The 14,835-nt window shown below is 54.4% G+C and overlaps 1 protein-coding gene across 1 annotated transcript in view; it reads right to left on the bottom strand.

Annotated features, from left to right (window-relative positions):
- The window catches only part of LOC142251620 (U3 small nucleolar ribonucleoprotein IMP4-like), a 135,427-nt gene that overhangs the window by 33,578 nt on the left and 87,014 nt on the right, over positions 1–14,835 (bottom strand). Inside the window, exons 2-4 of the mRNA XM_075324590.1 lie at positions 5,942–6,096; positions 5,778–5,869; positions 5,623–5,696 (exon numbers count right to left, since the gene is read on the bottom strand). Of these exons, the coding sequence (XP_075180705.1) occupies positions 5,623–5,696; positions 5,778–5,869; positions 5,942–6,031 (256 nt within the window). The 5' untranslated portion in view covers positions 6,032–6,096. The remainder of the gene's footprint in view (positions 1–5,622; positions 5,697–5,777; positions 5,870–5,941; positions 6,097–14,835) is intronic.

Genomic DNA, 14,835 nt, shown 5'->3' with positions numbered 1-14,835 from the left:
ATGAAAAGGGGCGTACAATATACACAAATGATGAATTGGACCATCCATTTGTCAGAAACCACGTTGGGAAACCGGCGGCAGACTATTGTGAACGATCAGCTGATCACCCGGCTGCCGGGCGATCAGCTGAGCGCTCTCAAAAGCCGGCTGCCGGGCAATCAGCTGAGCGCTCTCAAAAGCCGGCTGCCGGGCAATCAGCTGAGCGCTCTCAAAAGCCGGCTGCCGGGCAATCAGCTGAGCGCTCTCAAAAGCCGGCTGCCGGGCAATCAGCTGAGCGCTCTCAAAAGCCGGCTGCCGGGCAATCAGCTGAGCGCTCTCAAAAGCCGGCTGCCGGGCAATCAGCTGAGCGCTCTCAAAAGCCGGCTGCCGGGCAATCAGCTGAGCGCTCTCAAAAGCCGGCTGCCGGGCAATCAGCTGAGCGCTCTCAAAAGCCGGGCGATCAGCTGAGCGCTCTCAAAAGCCGGGCGATCAGCTGAGCGCTCTCAAAAGCCGGGCGATCAGCTGAGCGCTCTCAAAAGCCGGGCGATCAGATGAGCGCTCTCAAAAGCCGGCCGATCAGCTGAGCGCTCTCAAAAGCCGGGCGATCAGCTGAGCGCTCTCAAAAGCCAGGCGATCAGATGAGCGCTCTCAAAAGCCGGCTGCCGGGCGATCAGCTGATCGTTTGGCCATCGAGAGACAAAACAAAGTTTCTGTGATTAAAAAAAAAATGATGAGCATGTGCAGTGAAAAATAAAGGATTCCGCCGCTCAATAAACGTTATATGCTGCGTTCCTTTTGCCCGGCGGAAGCAACGCAGCGTCGCCCAGCGGAAGCAACACAGGTCCATCAGTCGCAATCCGTTGTCCATACAAGTCTATGGGAAGCAGCGGAATCACTTAACGGATTCCGCTCTTTCTTCGGCGCTCCATTGGGAGACCCAGACGATTGGGTGTATAGCTACTGCCTCCGGAGGCCACACAAAGCACTACACTAAAAAGTGCAAGGCCCCTCCCCTTCTGGCTATACACCCCCCGTGGGATCACGGGCTGCTCAGTTTTATGCTTTGTGCGAAGGAGGTCAGACATCCACGCATAGCTCCACTGTTTAGTCAGCAGTAGCTGCTGACTATGTCGGATGGAAGAAAAGAGGGCCCATACTAAGGGCCCCCAGCATGCTCCCTTCTCACCCCACTTTTGTCGGCGGTGTTTGTCAAGGTTGAGGTACCCATTGCGGGTACGGAGGCTGGAGCCCACATGCTGTTTTCCTTCCCCATCCCCCTGAAGGGCTCTGGTGAAGTGGGATCTTACCGGCCTCCAGACTCTGAGGCCGGGCTCCATCCACAGACCCGGAGATCCTGCTGGATACGGAGCTGGGTACCGTCAGGGACAAGGCCCTGCAACATTCAGGTACTCTGTGTCCCCGTACAGACAGGCACAGACACACTCCAGCGTTGCTGGGTGTTCTAGTGCGCCGGGGACAGTAGCGCTGCGCGCTTGGGTTATACTCACTGCAGCTTTGCTGAGTGAGTTTATGTGTGGGGAACTACCGCGCCGGCCGCCATGGTGACTGCGGCGCGGCTGAGACTTGTGGTGCGCCGGGGACTTCGCGCCGACCGTGCTTTTACGACGGCAGCGCTTATAAATCTAGTCCCCGGCTTCTGCGGCCTAGTTACGCTTCGTTCCCGCCCCCAGCCCTGTCAGTCAGGGAAGGGGAGAGACGCTGTACAATAGTCAGCGCCGAGGGCTGGAGTCTTATTTACATACTCCAGCCCTCTCACTGGGCACAGTGGGACGCCAGTTTCCCGCTCTTTGTCTGCAGCACGCCCACGGCCCGCCCCTCTTCACAGGACGCCGGCAGCCATTCCTGCACGCAGTCTGAGCTGGAGAACGGACATAGCCCTGGGAGACCCAGACAAGGGATTCTGGCGACCACACACCCGCTGTTTAGCGGGCGGTAAGCAGCACCTAGGTGCTGACCCCACTAGTGCCACAGTGTTGTTTTGTGTACTTTTATCTGTACCTATATATTGCACTGTACGGTCGCTTCTTGGCTTATACCCCTATATTGCTCTGAGGAGACAACAGCATGTCATCCGCAAAAAGCAAGGGTGCCAAGGCACGGGCTTCATATGCTGCCTGTACCGCATGTGGGGCTGATCTACCGGCAGGTTCCACGGACCCCCATTGTGTGCAATGTTCGGTCCCTGTGCCACTTCGTCAGCCGGAGTCTATGCTAGTAGTGGCCCAGGCAGAGACGCCTGTGAACCCTGCCCCGGTGACGGGGACAGAGTTTGCAGTTTTTGCTGATAAGATGTCTGTGACTATGACAAAAATTCTGGAAACTTTGCAGTCCAGGCCGGTCACTCAGACCATGGGTACTGCTGATTCTAGTCCCCCTCAGTTGGAACTAATCCGTGCTCCAAGGGGGTCCCAGACATCACAGGCTGAAGGCTCTGACTCGGACGACAGTCCCAGGCAGCCTAAGCGAGCTCGCTGGGAGAGACCCTCGGCGTCATCACGCTGGTCAGGGTCTCAGCGAGAGGATTCTTTGTATGATGAGACAGAGCTAGGTGATCAGGAGTCTAATCCTGAGACTGCTCTCAACCTGGATACCCCTGATGGTGACGCCATGGTGAATGATCTTACAGCGGCCATCAATAGACTGCTGGATATTTCTCCTCCAGCGGAGGAGGCAGCAGCACAGCAGGAGAAATTCCATTTCAGGTATGCCAAACGTAAATTGAGTACTTTCCTGGACCACGCTGACTTCAGAGAAGCAGTCCAGAAACACCATGCTTATCCAGATAAGCGTTTCTCCAAACGTCTTAAGGATACACGTTATCCCTTTCCCCCTGACGTGGTCAAACGCTGGACCCAGTGTCCAAAGGTGGACCCCCCAATCTCCAGGCTTGCGGCTAGATCCATAGTTGCAGTGGAAGATGGGGCTTCACTTAAAGATGCCAATGACAGACAGATGGACCTTTGGTTGAAATCTGTCTATGAAGCTATCGGCGCGTCGTTTGCTCCAGCATTCGCAGCCGTGTGGGCACTCCAAGCTATTTCAGCTGGTCTGGCGCAGGTGGACTCGGTCATACCTCCATCAGTGCCGCAAGTGGCGTCCTTGACATCGCAAATGTCTGCGTTTGCGACTTACGCTATCAATGCGGTCTTGGACTCTACCAGCCGTACGTCAATGGTGTCCGCCAACTCTGTGGTTTTACGCAGAGCCTTATGGTTAAAGGAATGGAAAGCAGATTCTGCTTCCAAAAAATGCTTAACCAGTTTGCCATTATCTCAAGACAGACTGTTTGGTGAGCAATTGGCGGAAATCATTAAACAGTCCAAGGGTAAGGACTCTTCCTTACCCCAGCCCAGATCAAGCAAACCTCAACAGTGGAAGGGACAGTCGAGGTTTCGGTCCTTTCGAGGTTCGGGCAGGGCCCAATTCTCCTCGTCCAAAAGGACTCAGAAGGAGCAGAGGAGCTCAGATTCCTGGCGGACTCACTCACGCCCAAAGAAAGCAGCCGGAGGAACCACTTCCAAGCCGGCTGCCTCATGACTTTCGGCCTCCTCTCTCCGCATCCTCGGTCGGTGGCAGGCTCTCCCGCTTTTGCGGCATTTGGCTGCCACAGGTCAAAGACCGGTGGGTAACAGACATTTTGTCTCACGGGTACCGGATAGAGTTCAGTTCTCGTCCTCCGCCTCGGTTCTTCAGAACTTCCCCACATCCCGACCGAGCCGATGCTCTTCTGCAGGCGGTGTGCTCTCTAAGGGCAGAAGGAGTGGTGATCCCTGTTCCTCTTCAGGAACGAGGTCAAGGTTTTTACTCCAATCTGTTTGTGGTGCCAAAAAAGGACGGCTCTTTCCGTCCTGTGCTGGACCTAAAACTGCTCAACAAGCACGTGAAAACCAGGCGGTTCCGGATGGAATCTCTCCGCTCCGTCATTGCCTCAATGTCTCAAGATTTCCTAGCATCAATAGACATCAAAGATGCTTATCTCCACGTGCCGATTGCTCCAGAGCACCAGCGTTTTCTACGCTTCGTTATAGGAGACGAACACCTTCAGTTCGTAGCCCTGCCATTTGGTCTGGCGACAGCCCCACGGGTTTTCACCAAGGTCATGGCAGCAGTGGTAGCAGTCTTGCACTCTCAGGGACACTCGGTGATCCCTTACTTGGACGATCTACTTGTCAAGGCACCCTCTCAAGAGGCATGCCAACACAGCCTGAACGTTGCGCTGGAGACTCTCCAGACTTTCGGGTGGATCATCAACTTTTCAAAGTCAAATCTGTCACCGACCCAATCACTAACATATCTTGGCATGGAGTTTCATACTCTCTCTGCGATAGTGAAGCTTCCGATGGACAAGCAGCGTTCACTACAGACAGGGGTGCACTCTCTCCTTCAAGGCCAGTCGCACCCCTTAAGACGCCTCATGCACTTCCTGGGGAAGATGGTGGCAGCAATGGAGGCAGTCCCGTTTGCGCAGTTTCATCTGCGCCCACTTCAATGGGACATTCTCCGCCAATGGGACGGGAAGTCGACGTCCTTAGACAGGAAAGTCTCCCTTTCCCAGATGGCCAAGGACTCTCTTCAATGGTGGCTTCTTCCCACCTCATTATCACAGGGAAGGTCATTCCTACCCCCATCCTGGGCGGTGGTCACGACAGACGCGAGTCTGTCAGGGTGGGGAGCAGTTTTTCTCCACCACAGGGCTCAGGGTACGTGGACTCAGCAGGAGTCCACCCTTCAGATCAATGTTCTGGAAATCAGAGCAGTGTATCTTGCCCTACAAGCCTTTCAGCAGTGGCTGGAAGGAAAGCAGATCCGAATTCAGTCGGACAACTCCACAGCGGTGGCTTACATCAACCACCAAGGCGGGACACGCAGTCGGCAAGCCTTCCAGGAAGTCCGGCGGATTCTGATGTGGGTGGAAGCCACGGCCTCCACCATCTCCGCAGTTCACATCCCCGGCGTAGAAAACTGGGAAGCGGACTTCCTCAGTCGCCAGGGTATGGACGCAGGGGAATGGTCCCTTCACCCGGACGTGTTTCAGGAAATCTGTCGCCGCTGGGGAAGGCCGGATGTCGACCTAATGGCGTCCCGGCACAACAACAAGGTCCCAATTTTCATGGCACGGTCTCGCGATCACAGAGCTCTGGCGGCAGACGCCTTAGTGCAAGATTGGTCGCAGTTCCAGCTGCCCTATGTGTTTCCCCCTCTGGCACTCTTGCCCAGAGTGCTACGCAAGATCAGGTCCGAGTGCCGCCGCGTCCTGCTCGTCGCTCCAGACTGGCCGAGAAGGTCGTGGTATCCGGATCTGTGGCATCTCACGGTCGGCCAACCGTGGGCGCTACCAGACCGGCCAGACTTACTGTCACAAGGGCCGTTTTTCCATCTGAATTCTACGGCCCTGAACCTGACTGTGTGGCCATTGAGTCCTGGATCCTAGGGGCTACGAAGCTGAAGACGTGGGCCCAGATCACAGCCCCTCAATAATGGCCATGATCAGTCTGTACCATTTATAGTGCGCAGGACCGGGCAGGCTCTACTCTGTCCAGCCTGAGACCCGCGGATGGCAGACCACTGCTCATCCTACAAGAGATAATCGGATCCTGGCAAAAATCTTTCACTGTTACTCACATTTCATCTCAAACCGAGGCCCAACCTCAGACAACTCAATATTGCGGTGATCGGTCTTCTTGTAGACGTGGTGCCTGCAGGAAGAAGCAGCGGTTATTATGGAGGACCCCGACACAGCGGGTGCTGATCACCCAGCCCTGGTCCACAGCACGTACCGGAAGGAAATGTCCTCTTGATTTGCAAAAGTTATCACTCGCCTGCTGTCATCCTTGGGCACAGGGAATAAATACTTCATGATATTGGAAACCTGGAGGCAGGAAAGGAAAGGTTTAGAAAAGTAACGACTGATGTATATGGTGGTCCAGGAAGCCGGTCTCACCCGCTGTCCAAGCCGCGAGGTGAAGTTGTGGAAGACGAGGTGTGGGTACGCCTCAGACATCGTGCCCAGGTCCGGAATATCGTGCCTCATTACCACGTTACAGAGGGTGAAATATGCGGTCGGCCCAAACGGAAGATGGCAGACGATCAGCCCGTCTAAAGAACAGGAAATGATGTGTGAGTTACTGCGCCCGATACACACAGGTGCAGCAGAGATCCAGATACTTAAAGGGAACTCGTCATCTGATTCACGCTGCTCGGGTCCTGGGCAGGGCGTCTGGCAGCATTATAAGACTTCACGTGAAAGGGCCGACCACAGACTGTGACCAAACCGGGGCTGATCCGTGACGGCTTCTCTCAGTCCACGACTGACTGATCTCTCCATATACAGACACACGACCCAACAGCCAATAGGATCGGAGACACAGAGAAGCCACCGGGAACGTGCCTCAGAGTAGTCACCCGAGACGCACGGTCCCCGCCCTGCTCTGCAATGTACCAAACTGTATTTGTGATCTGATCAGCGAGTACAATCTAATCATACATAGTTTTGGGGTCTGCTTTGTTTTTGTTAGCGGCTCTCACACTACGTTTTTTTAACATGCGTCCTGAACGGTTTTTAACGCAAAAACGGATCCAGTGCAAATGCGTTTTCATTTCAATGCATTTGCAATGGACTTGCGACAACATGCGTTCACTTGCGTTTCCGTGCGTTATAGTGAGGATCCAGCGACTTGCAGTTTTTTAACTTTTTTCAAAAACGCTCCTTGTAGTGTTTTTGAGCTGCGTCCAAATACTGCAAAATCGCTGGATCCTGACTATACAGCAAACGCATGTGAACGGTGCTATACTGATAGACAGGATCCTGTTTGGCCGAAAACCAGCCTGGCGTGATCACAGTCTCTCTCTCTCCGCTCCCCTCTCCTCCTCTCCGCTCCTCCTCTCCGCCCCCCTCTCCTCCCTGCTTTCCTCCTCCTCTTTTCCTCTCTCCTCCTCCTCCTCTTTTCCTCTCTCCTCCTCCTCTTTTCTTCCTCTCTCCTCCTCCTCTTTTCTTCCATTCTCCTCCTCTTTTCTTCCTCTCTCCTCCTCCTCTTTTCTTCCTCTCTCCTCCTCCTCCTCTTCTTTTCTTCCTCTCTCCTCCTCCTCCTCTTTTCTTCCTCTCTCCTCCTCATCCTCTTTTCTTCCTCTCTCCTCCTCCTCCTCCTCCTCTTTTCTTCCTCTCTCCTCCTCCTCCTCTTTTCTTCCTCTCTCCTCCTCCTCCTCCTCCTCTTTTCTTCCTCTCTCCTCCTCCTCCTCCTCCTCTTTTCCTCCTCCTCCTCTTTTCTTCCTCTCTCCTCCTCCTCCTCTTTTCTTCCTCTCTCCTCCTCCTCCTCCTCTTTTCTTCCTCTCTCCTCCTCTTTTCTTCCTCTCTCCTCCTCCTCCTCTTCTTTTCTTCCTCTCTCCTCCTCCTCCTCTTTTCTTCCTCTCTCCTCCTCCTCTTTTCTTCCTCTCTCCTCCTCCTCTTTTCTTCCTCTCTCCTCCTCCTCCTCCTCTTTTTTTCCTCTTTCCTCCTCCTCTTTTCTTCCTCTCTCCTCTTCCTCTTTTCTTCCTCTCTCCTCCTCCTCTTTTCTTCCTCTTTCCTCCTCCTCCTTTTTTCTTCCTCTCTCCTCCTCCTCCTCCTCTTTTCTTCCTCTCTCCTCCTCCTCCTCTTTTCTTCCTCTCTCCTCCTCTTTTCTTCCTCTCTCCTCCTTCTCCTCCTCCTCTTTTCTTCCTCTCTCCTCCTTCTCCTCCTCTTTTCTTCCTCTCTCCTCCTCCTCCTCCTCCTCCTCTTTTCTTCCTCTCTCCTGCTCTTCCTCCTCTTTTCTTCCTCTCTCCTCCTCCTCCTTCTCCTCTTTTCTCCCTCTCTCCTCCTCCTCTTTTCTTCCTCTCTCTCCTCCTCCTCTTTTCTTCCTCTCTCCTCCTCCTCCTCCTCTTTTCTTCCTCTCTCCTCCTCCTCCTCCTCCTCCTCTTTTCTTCCTCGGTCCTCCTCCTCCTCCTCTTTTCTTCCTCTCTCCTCCTCCTCCTCCTCCTCTTTTCTTCCTCTCTCCTCCTCCTCTTTTCTTCCTCTCTCCTCCTCCTCCAGGGCAGTGCTAAAGGTTTAGGCAGATATGGAAGAAATCCTGCAGAAGTGATAAGAATTGTTTATTTTTAGCAATTAACAATATGTAAAATGAATGAACTAAAGAGAACTGTAAATCCCATATACATATATTCAGAGCCGCCATTTTCTTCATCACTTTCTTCTGGGTCATGCGCACACCTTTTCCATTTGGCAGGAGGTTTCCCCAAACATCTTGGAGGCCTGACCCCTGATCTTCTGTGTACGAGTCTTGTGTGGATCCTTCTGTCAGACAGATGTGATGATGTGAGATCAGCGCTTTGTGGTGGTCGTATCATCACCTCCAGGACTCCTCAGGCTTCATTACACTGAAGATATTTCTTAAAGGGGTTGTCTAGTCTTGTGGTAAAAGTCTGCAGTTGCTCTAGGTGACTGCAGACTTCTGGATCTTGACAGTGTGCACACCGCACACTGTCAGGGATTCTCTACTGGCGTGAGTGTGACGCCCTGGCCTATCAGGTGGTCACAGGGTATTGTGCAATCTGCCCTTCTGTGCAATATCCACCTCCTCCTTCGTTACGGGTCCCTAACAAATGGTGTTGCCAAAACCAGCTAATCAAAATCTTAGGAACACTCTGCACCACACCCACCAGACACACCAGTGGACGACCTGAGTGGAATAGGGTCGCCCACTTGGGGGGTTGGTTAAGGGGAGGTCAGGAGTGTCAGGAGACAGTCAGAGGAAGGGAGAGTGTAGTGTTGGAGGTGAAAGTGAGAGGAGGTCAGGAGCTGGGCTCCTTGTTATGCCTAGGTGGCAGACGTTGGTCTGGGCCTGGTAGGAGCTGGACCCCCGGTCGCAGGGGATCGTGACAACGGGCACGGCATTGTCGTGGTGGACAGCCGGCGGCCTTGTACCATCACCGGGCTGGGACCAGGGCACGACGGGGTACGTGGACCCTAGGTCAGGGAGTAGCTTCAGGCAACCTTACAATTCGCCCGACGAGAACGGAGCCTTCAAGATCCGTTCTCCACCCGCTCCAAAATCAGGGTACTAGAGCAACCAGGGGGATAGGACTTTCCACAAATACGGCCCAAGAAATCCCAAGCGTGAACCCTGACAGCAAGCTCCCTCAGTTAGCCACACTGGGGAGCGGGACCCGACTAGTTTTAGGCTACGGGGACCAACCAGAAAGAAACAAGATGCTACGGGAAAAGGTCACAGATCAACAGACAACACCAACAGAAATGGGACCCAGGCGTGCTCCCCCTCAGCGGCAGCGGTGTCCAGAACTTTGGTTTACTACAGTTGTCGGTGTCAGCGTTATTGGACTGAGTGAGTACGCAAGTGACCCCTACCCCCCCAACGGCACCTCCCTGTCAGCATCACCGAGTCCCGGGGACCCCCCTACCTGTGGAGGGGTTAAACACCTGGCTGCCCACTCCATCACCACCGGGTACTCCCAGCCGAAACGGTGGTACTCCATCTTACCACACACCACGGGTGGCGTCACGAACTCTCAATATACCATACCCCCTGTAAATCCCCCCCTTCATTCGAGTGGACGCGAGACCCCTGGGTCCAGACGTCCCTCGAGCCACCGCGGATCCGAGCAGCTCTGCTGCTTACACGGGGGCGGTACAAGAGCATGACTGCGAGTATGTGATGTGCATACATGCGGTCACATCCCGACATGACACCCATTTCACCACAAGACCGGACAAGACATTGGCTGGATGTTTGGGGTCCGCTGTCTGGCTGCAGAATAAATGTGGATGACGCCCTGATTTATTAGGCCATGTTCACACGTTCTGTATTTGGTGAGATTTTTACCTCAGTATTTGTAGCCAAAACCAGGAGAGGGTGAAAAACACAGAAATGGTGACCAGTTTCTACTACTGTCCCACTCCCTGGTTTTGGCTACAAATACTGAAGTAAAAAACTGCCCAAATACTGAATGTGTGAACAAAATTTTGACCACGCCCCTAGCCACACCCCCAGCCACACCCATTTGGCAGTAAGGGTCATTCAGCAGATGCCCCGGACTGTTCATTCATATTCATAGCAGTCAGAATTTTTTTATATTTCTGTGTCACTATATGACATGTTGCTTATTTGTGCCTATCAATCCGTGTTCACACGTTGCATAAATTCTGTTTCTTTTTGTTTCTGTCTGCACCAAACTACACAATAACAATCTTCTCTGTTTTTTCCATTTTTGCTGCATTTTTTCTGCCTTTTCTCCATTATTTAATGCGTTTTTGGTTCAGATGTGAATCTGCGTTTTTAAGTGTTTTTATTGTACAGAGAAGCTTTTTCCTGCATTTTTTTAAGCTCCACATAGAAACCTCCAGAGAAACACCCCCCCCCCCCCGAAAACCATTCATCCCTCCATTCATCCCTCTATCATCCATCCATCCCTCCCTCTATCCCTCCATTCATCTCTCTATCATCCATCCATCCCTCCCTCTATCCCTCCATTCATCCCTCCATTCATCCCTCTATCATCCATCCATCCCTGTCTCTATCCCTCCATTCATCCCTCCCTCTATCCCTCCATTCATCCCTCTATCATCCATGCATCCCTCCCTCTATCCCTCCATTCATCCATCCCTCCATCCATCTTTGCAGCTGAAAAACCTGCTTCTGGTGTCTGACCTGCAGTATAGAGGTCAAGATAACAAAATCTTCCTATTGCTTTCAATAGAGGCAGTAGCTCAGTGGTTAGAGCTGCTGCCTTTGAAACAATGAACTCACAGCTCCACGAGTTCGAGTCCCGGCCGCCCCGAAAATCCAGAGCCGATGATAATTTAATTTAATTTATTCACTCCACTGAGGGGAGGAGCCGGGACATCAGCTGTGAGCCACGGGAGTGCGGGACAGCCCTGATAAATCGTGCAAGTCCCGCAGAATCCGGGACGGTTGGGAGGTATGCTTACACTATTAGGCTACATTGGTGCAGGTAAGTAGATAGTGACTACTTACCTGCCCTGCCGTCAGCCCTTCTCCCCAGGCTCAGAGCAGTCATGTGATCGCTCCTACCGTGATTTTGCTGCTTCCTGTGATGTCACGACCACAAGTGCAGGAGCTTATGCTCGCCTTGTAGACGGGCATCACAAGAGACATCATGTAGCCGCCCTGCTGGGCAGGTACAGTGGGTGGCGTCCCGCCCAACCCCCCCTTCCCTGCACCCTACCACACATCTCAGTGCAGGAGGTCTCACTGCCTGTACGCTGCATGCAGCCTCCGATGCTGCTTGTGGCGTGCAGGCCCATGGCCCCCTTGCTGAACGCTGCCTGTGAAGGGGCTTATGCAGTCAGCGCTATATATCAGATGACTGATTCACTGACGATGCGCAGATGGGAGCACTGTATACAGCTATGATCATCCGCCGGTCAGAGGCCAGCAGCGGATCATTGCAGAAGCTGTATACAGAGCGCCTGGGAATCTGTCATCTGATATAAAGCGCCGTCAGCTTCTGCCCCTGAAGCTGCTTGTGGCATGCAGGTCCCTTGCTGATCGCAGCCTGTGCAGGGGCTGTGCAGTCAGCGCTTTATAACAGATGACAGATACCCAGGCAATCTGCAGAGCCGAGCTCTGTATACAGCTGTTATCAGCCGCCAGCCAGAGGCCAGCAGCAGATCACTGGAGAAGCTGCATAGAGAGCGCGTCCCTGCACAGCGCCTGGAAATCAGTCCTCTGCTATAAAACGCTCACTGCACGGCCCCTACAGAGGCCGCAATTAGCAATGAGGGGGCTGCGGCCGCAAGAGGCAGGACACAGGGCACCAAGGGAACCAGGACTGGTGAGAAGGATTTGTGTGTGTGAAGTATGGCAGACTAGTGGGAAATTCTACAGGACAGAGCATTGCTACTGTGGCGCCCTGGGCAAGCCAGGTCGTCACAGAAACTACAACACACCCCGGCTAGGCACACCGAAGTCAGACAAAATCCTTGTTGCCTCCCTCCAGGGGCTGATGTCCACACCAGGGGGTGGGCCAGGCGGTTGGCCCCGCCCACTGAGGAGTACACAGTCCTGGAGGCAGGAAAAGGAAGGCAGTTAAGTGCAGAGTGTAGTTTGGAGTAGAGTGAAGTAGCAAAGGAGGAACTGACTGACCGTGTCCAGGTGAGTGGCCCGGGCACATACAACAAGATTGGCTGACAGTGGTGACCGTCTGCAGGCGAGGCCTATCGGTACCGAACCGGGGAGCGAAGAGAAGCCAGCACCATTCGGCAGGGCTTACGGACCAGGCTTGGAGTCGCCGTAAAACCGGTCAAATCCGTTAGCGAAGGGAACCTCCGGGATTTCCTAGCAGTCAAGACCCGATTGAAGGCAACAGCTCAAACCGTGAAGGGAAACACAGTCACCGCCAAGGCTACAGTTCCCAGGGCCAGAGCCTGCGGGCAAAAGGGGCTCCCTCAGCATCCATCCAAGCTGGGGAGCGGGTTACCGGTGGGAAGCCATCAGTACCAAAACATTCTACAGGTGCAGGGAAAGGCAGTCACCATCAACCTACCGGGAGCAGAAACCACCACAGCCGTGAGTGGGCCCCGTCCATCCAGCCGTGTGTTTTACCAAGGACTTTGCCTTCATCATTGGCTGAGTGAGTACTACCGTGCCGTGCGGCACAGCGCTGTCCCCGCGACCCTGCACCTCACCAGACCCCGTAACCCGCCTGCCATCCCTAACCCTCACCGGGCCCCGGGACAACCAACTCCCTACCCACGGAGGGGAGAACCAACATCCAAGCTGCTCCCAGTCATCGCTCCCGGGATCCCCGTCCAGAGCAGCGGTGGTGTCACAACCTCACCACAACCGTGGGTGGCGTCACGGACAATCAAACCCTCAAAACCAATCCCCTTTTCACTCACGGGCAAGGAGCGCCGCTCGAGCCACCGAGCAGCGAGCAAGCAAGCCGCAGCAGCGCTGGACCCGAGCAGTGGGTGAGCGCAGCGCCCTCCCCGCCCGCGACAACTGGGCGTCACGAACTGGATCTTACCGCTCTGCCATCTGGTAGAGGTGCGCCTTGTGACCGCCGGAGGTGTCCGGACGAAAATTTTGGGAAGCCGCCATCTTGGGCGCGAAAAATTCCAGCTCGAGCGTCTCCTCGAGCAGTGGAGGTGCGAAAGCCGAAACCCCCGCCCCTGTAGAGGAGGAGCTGGAAAAAGACTAAGGGGGACAGATGGCGTCTGGCCGCATGTGAACCGCGGCTGTGAAAGCAGGGACGCCAGGACTCTGCGGCGATTTTCTGGTTCCTGGAAAGCACCACTACCAACATTTCTTCGGCGCTCCATTGGGAGACCCAGACGATTGGGTGTATAGCTACTGCCTCCGGAGGCCACACAAAGCATTACACTAAAAAGTGTAAGGCCCCTCCCCTTCTGGCTATACACCCCCCGTGGGATCACGGCTGCTCAGTTTTCAAGCTTTGTGCGAAGGAGGTCAGACATCCACGCATAGCTCCACTGTTTAGTCAGCAGTAGCTGCTGACTATATCGGATGGAAGAAAAGAGGGCCCATACTAAAGGGCCCCCAGCATGCTCCCTTCTCACCCCACTTTTGTCGGGTGTTTGTTAAGGTTGAGGTACCCATTGCGGGTAAGGAGGCTGGAGCCCACATGCTGTTTTCCTTCCCCATCCCCCTGAAGGGCTCTGGTGAAGTGGGATCTTACCGGCCTCCAGACTCTGAGGCCGGGCTCCATCCACAGACCCGGAGAGCCTGCTGGATATGGAGCTGGGTACCATCAGGGACAAGGCCCTGCAACATTCAGGTACTCTGTGTCCCCGTGCAGACAGGCACAGACACACTCCAGCGTTGCTGGGTGTTCTAGTGCGCCGGGGACAGTAGCGCTGTGCGCCTGGGTTTTACTCACTGCAGCTTAGCTGAGTGAGTTTATATGGGGAACTACCGCGCCGGCCGCCATGGAGGCAGCGGCGCGGCTGAGACTTGTGGTGCGCCGGGGACTTCGCGCCGACCGTGCTTTTACGACGGCAGCGCTGATTAATCTAGTCCCCGGCTTCTGCGGCCTAGTTACGTTCGTTCCCGCCCCCAGCCCTGTCAGTCAGGGCAGGGGAGAGACGCTGTACAGTAGTCAGCGCCGAGGGCTGGAGTCTTATTTACATACTCCAGCCCTCTCACTTGGCACAGTGGGACGCCAGTTCCCGCTCTTTGTCTGCAGCACGCCCACGGCCCGCCCCTCTTCACAGGACGCCGGCAGCCATTCCTGCACGCAGTCTGAGCTGGAGAACGGACATAGCCCTGGGAGACCCAGACAGGGGGATTCTGGCGACCACACAACCGCTAATAAGCGGGTGGTAAGCAGCACCTAGGTGCTGACCCCACTAGTGCCACAGTGTTGTTTTGTGTACTTTTGTTTGTACATATATATATATATTGCACTGTACGGTCGCTTCTTGGCTTATACCCCTATATTGCTCTGAGGAGACAACAGCATGTCATCCGCAAAAAGCAAGGGTGCCAAGGCACGGGCTTTATATACTGCCTGTACCGCATGTGGGGCTGATCTACCGGCAGGTTCCACTGACCCCCATTGTGTGCAATGTTCGGTCCCTGTGCCACTTCGTCAGCCGGAGTCTATGCTAGTAGTGGCCCAGGCAGAGACGCCTGTGAACCCTGCCCCGGTGACGGGGACAGAGTTTGCAGTTTTTGCTGATAAGATGTCTGTGACTATGACAAAAATTCTAGAAACCTTGCAGTCCAGGCCGGTCACTCAGACCATGGGCACTGCTGATTCCATGTTTCCCGGTCCCCCTCAGTTGGAACTAATACGTGCTCCAAGGGGGTCCCAGGCATCACAGGC

This window comes from Anomaloglossus baeobatrachus, chromosome 9 (genome assembly GCF_048569485.1).
Source record: "Anomaloglossus baeobatrachus isolate aAnoBae1 chromosome 9, aAnoBae1.hap1, whole genome shotgun sequence".
Lineage (NCBI taxonomy): Eukaryota > Metazoa > Chordata > Amphibia > Anura > Aromobatidae > Anomaloglossus > Anomaloglossus baeobatrachus.
The sequence above is the reverse complement of the archived record's forward strand: the minus strand, read 5'-3'. Positions and strand labels throughout refer to the sequence as shown.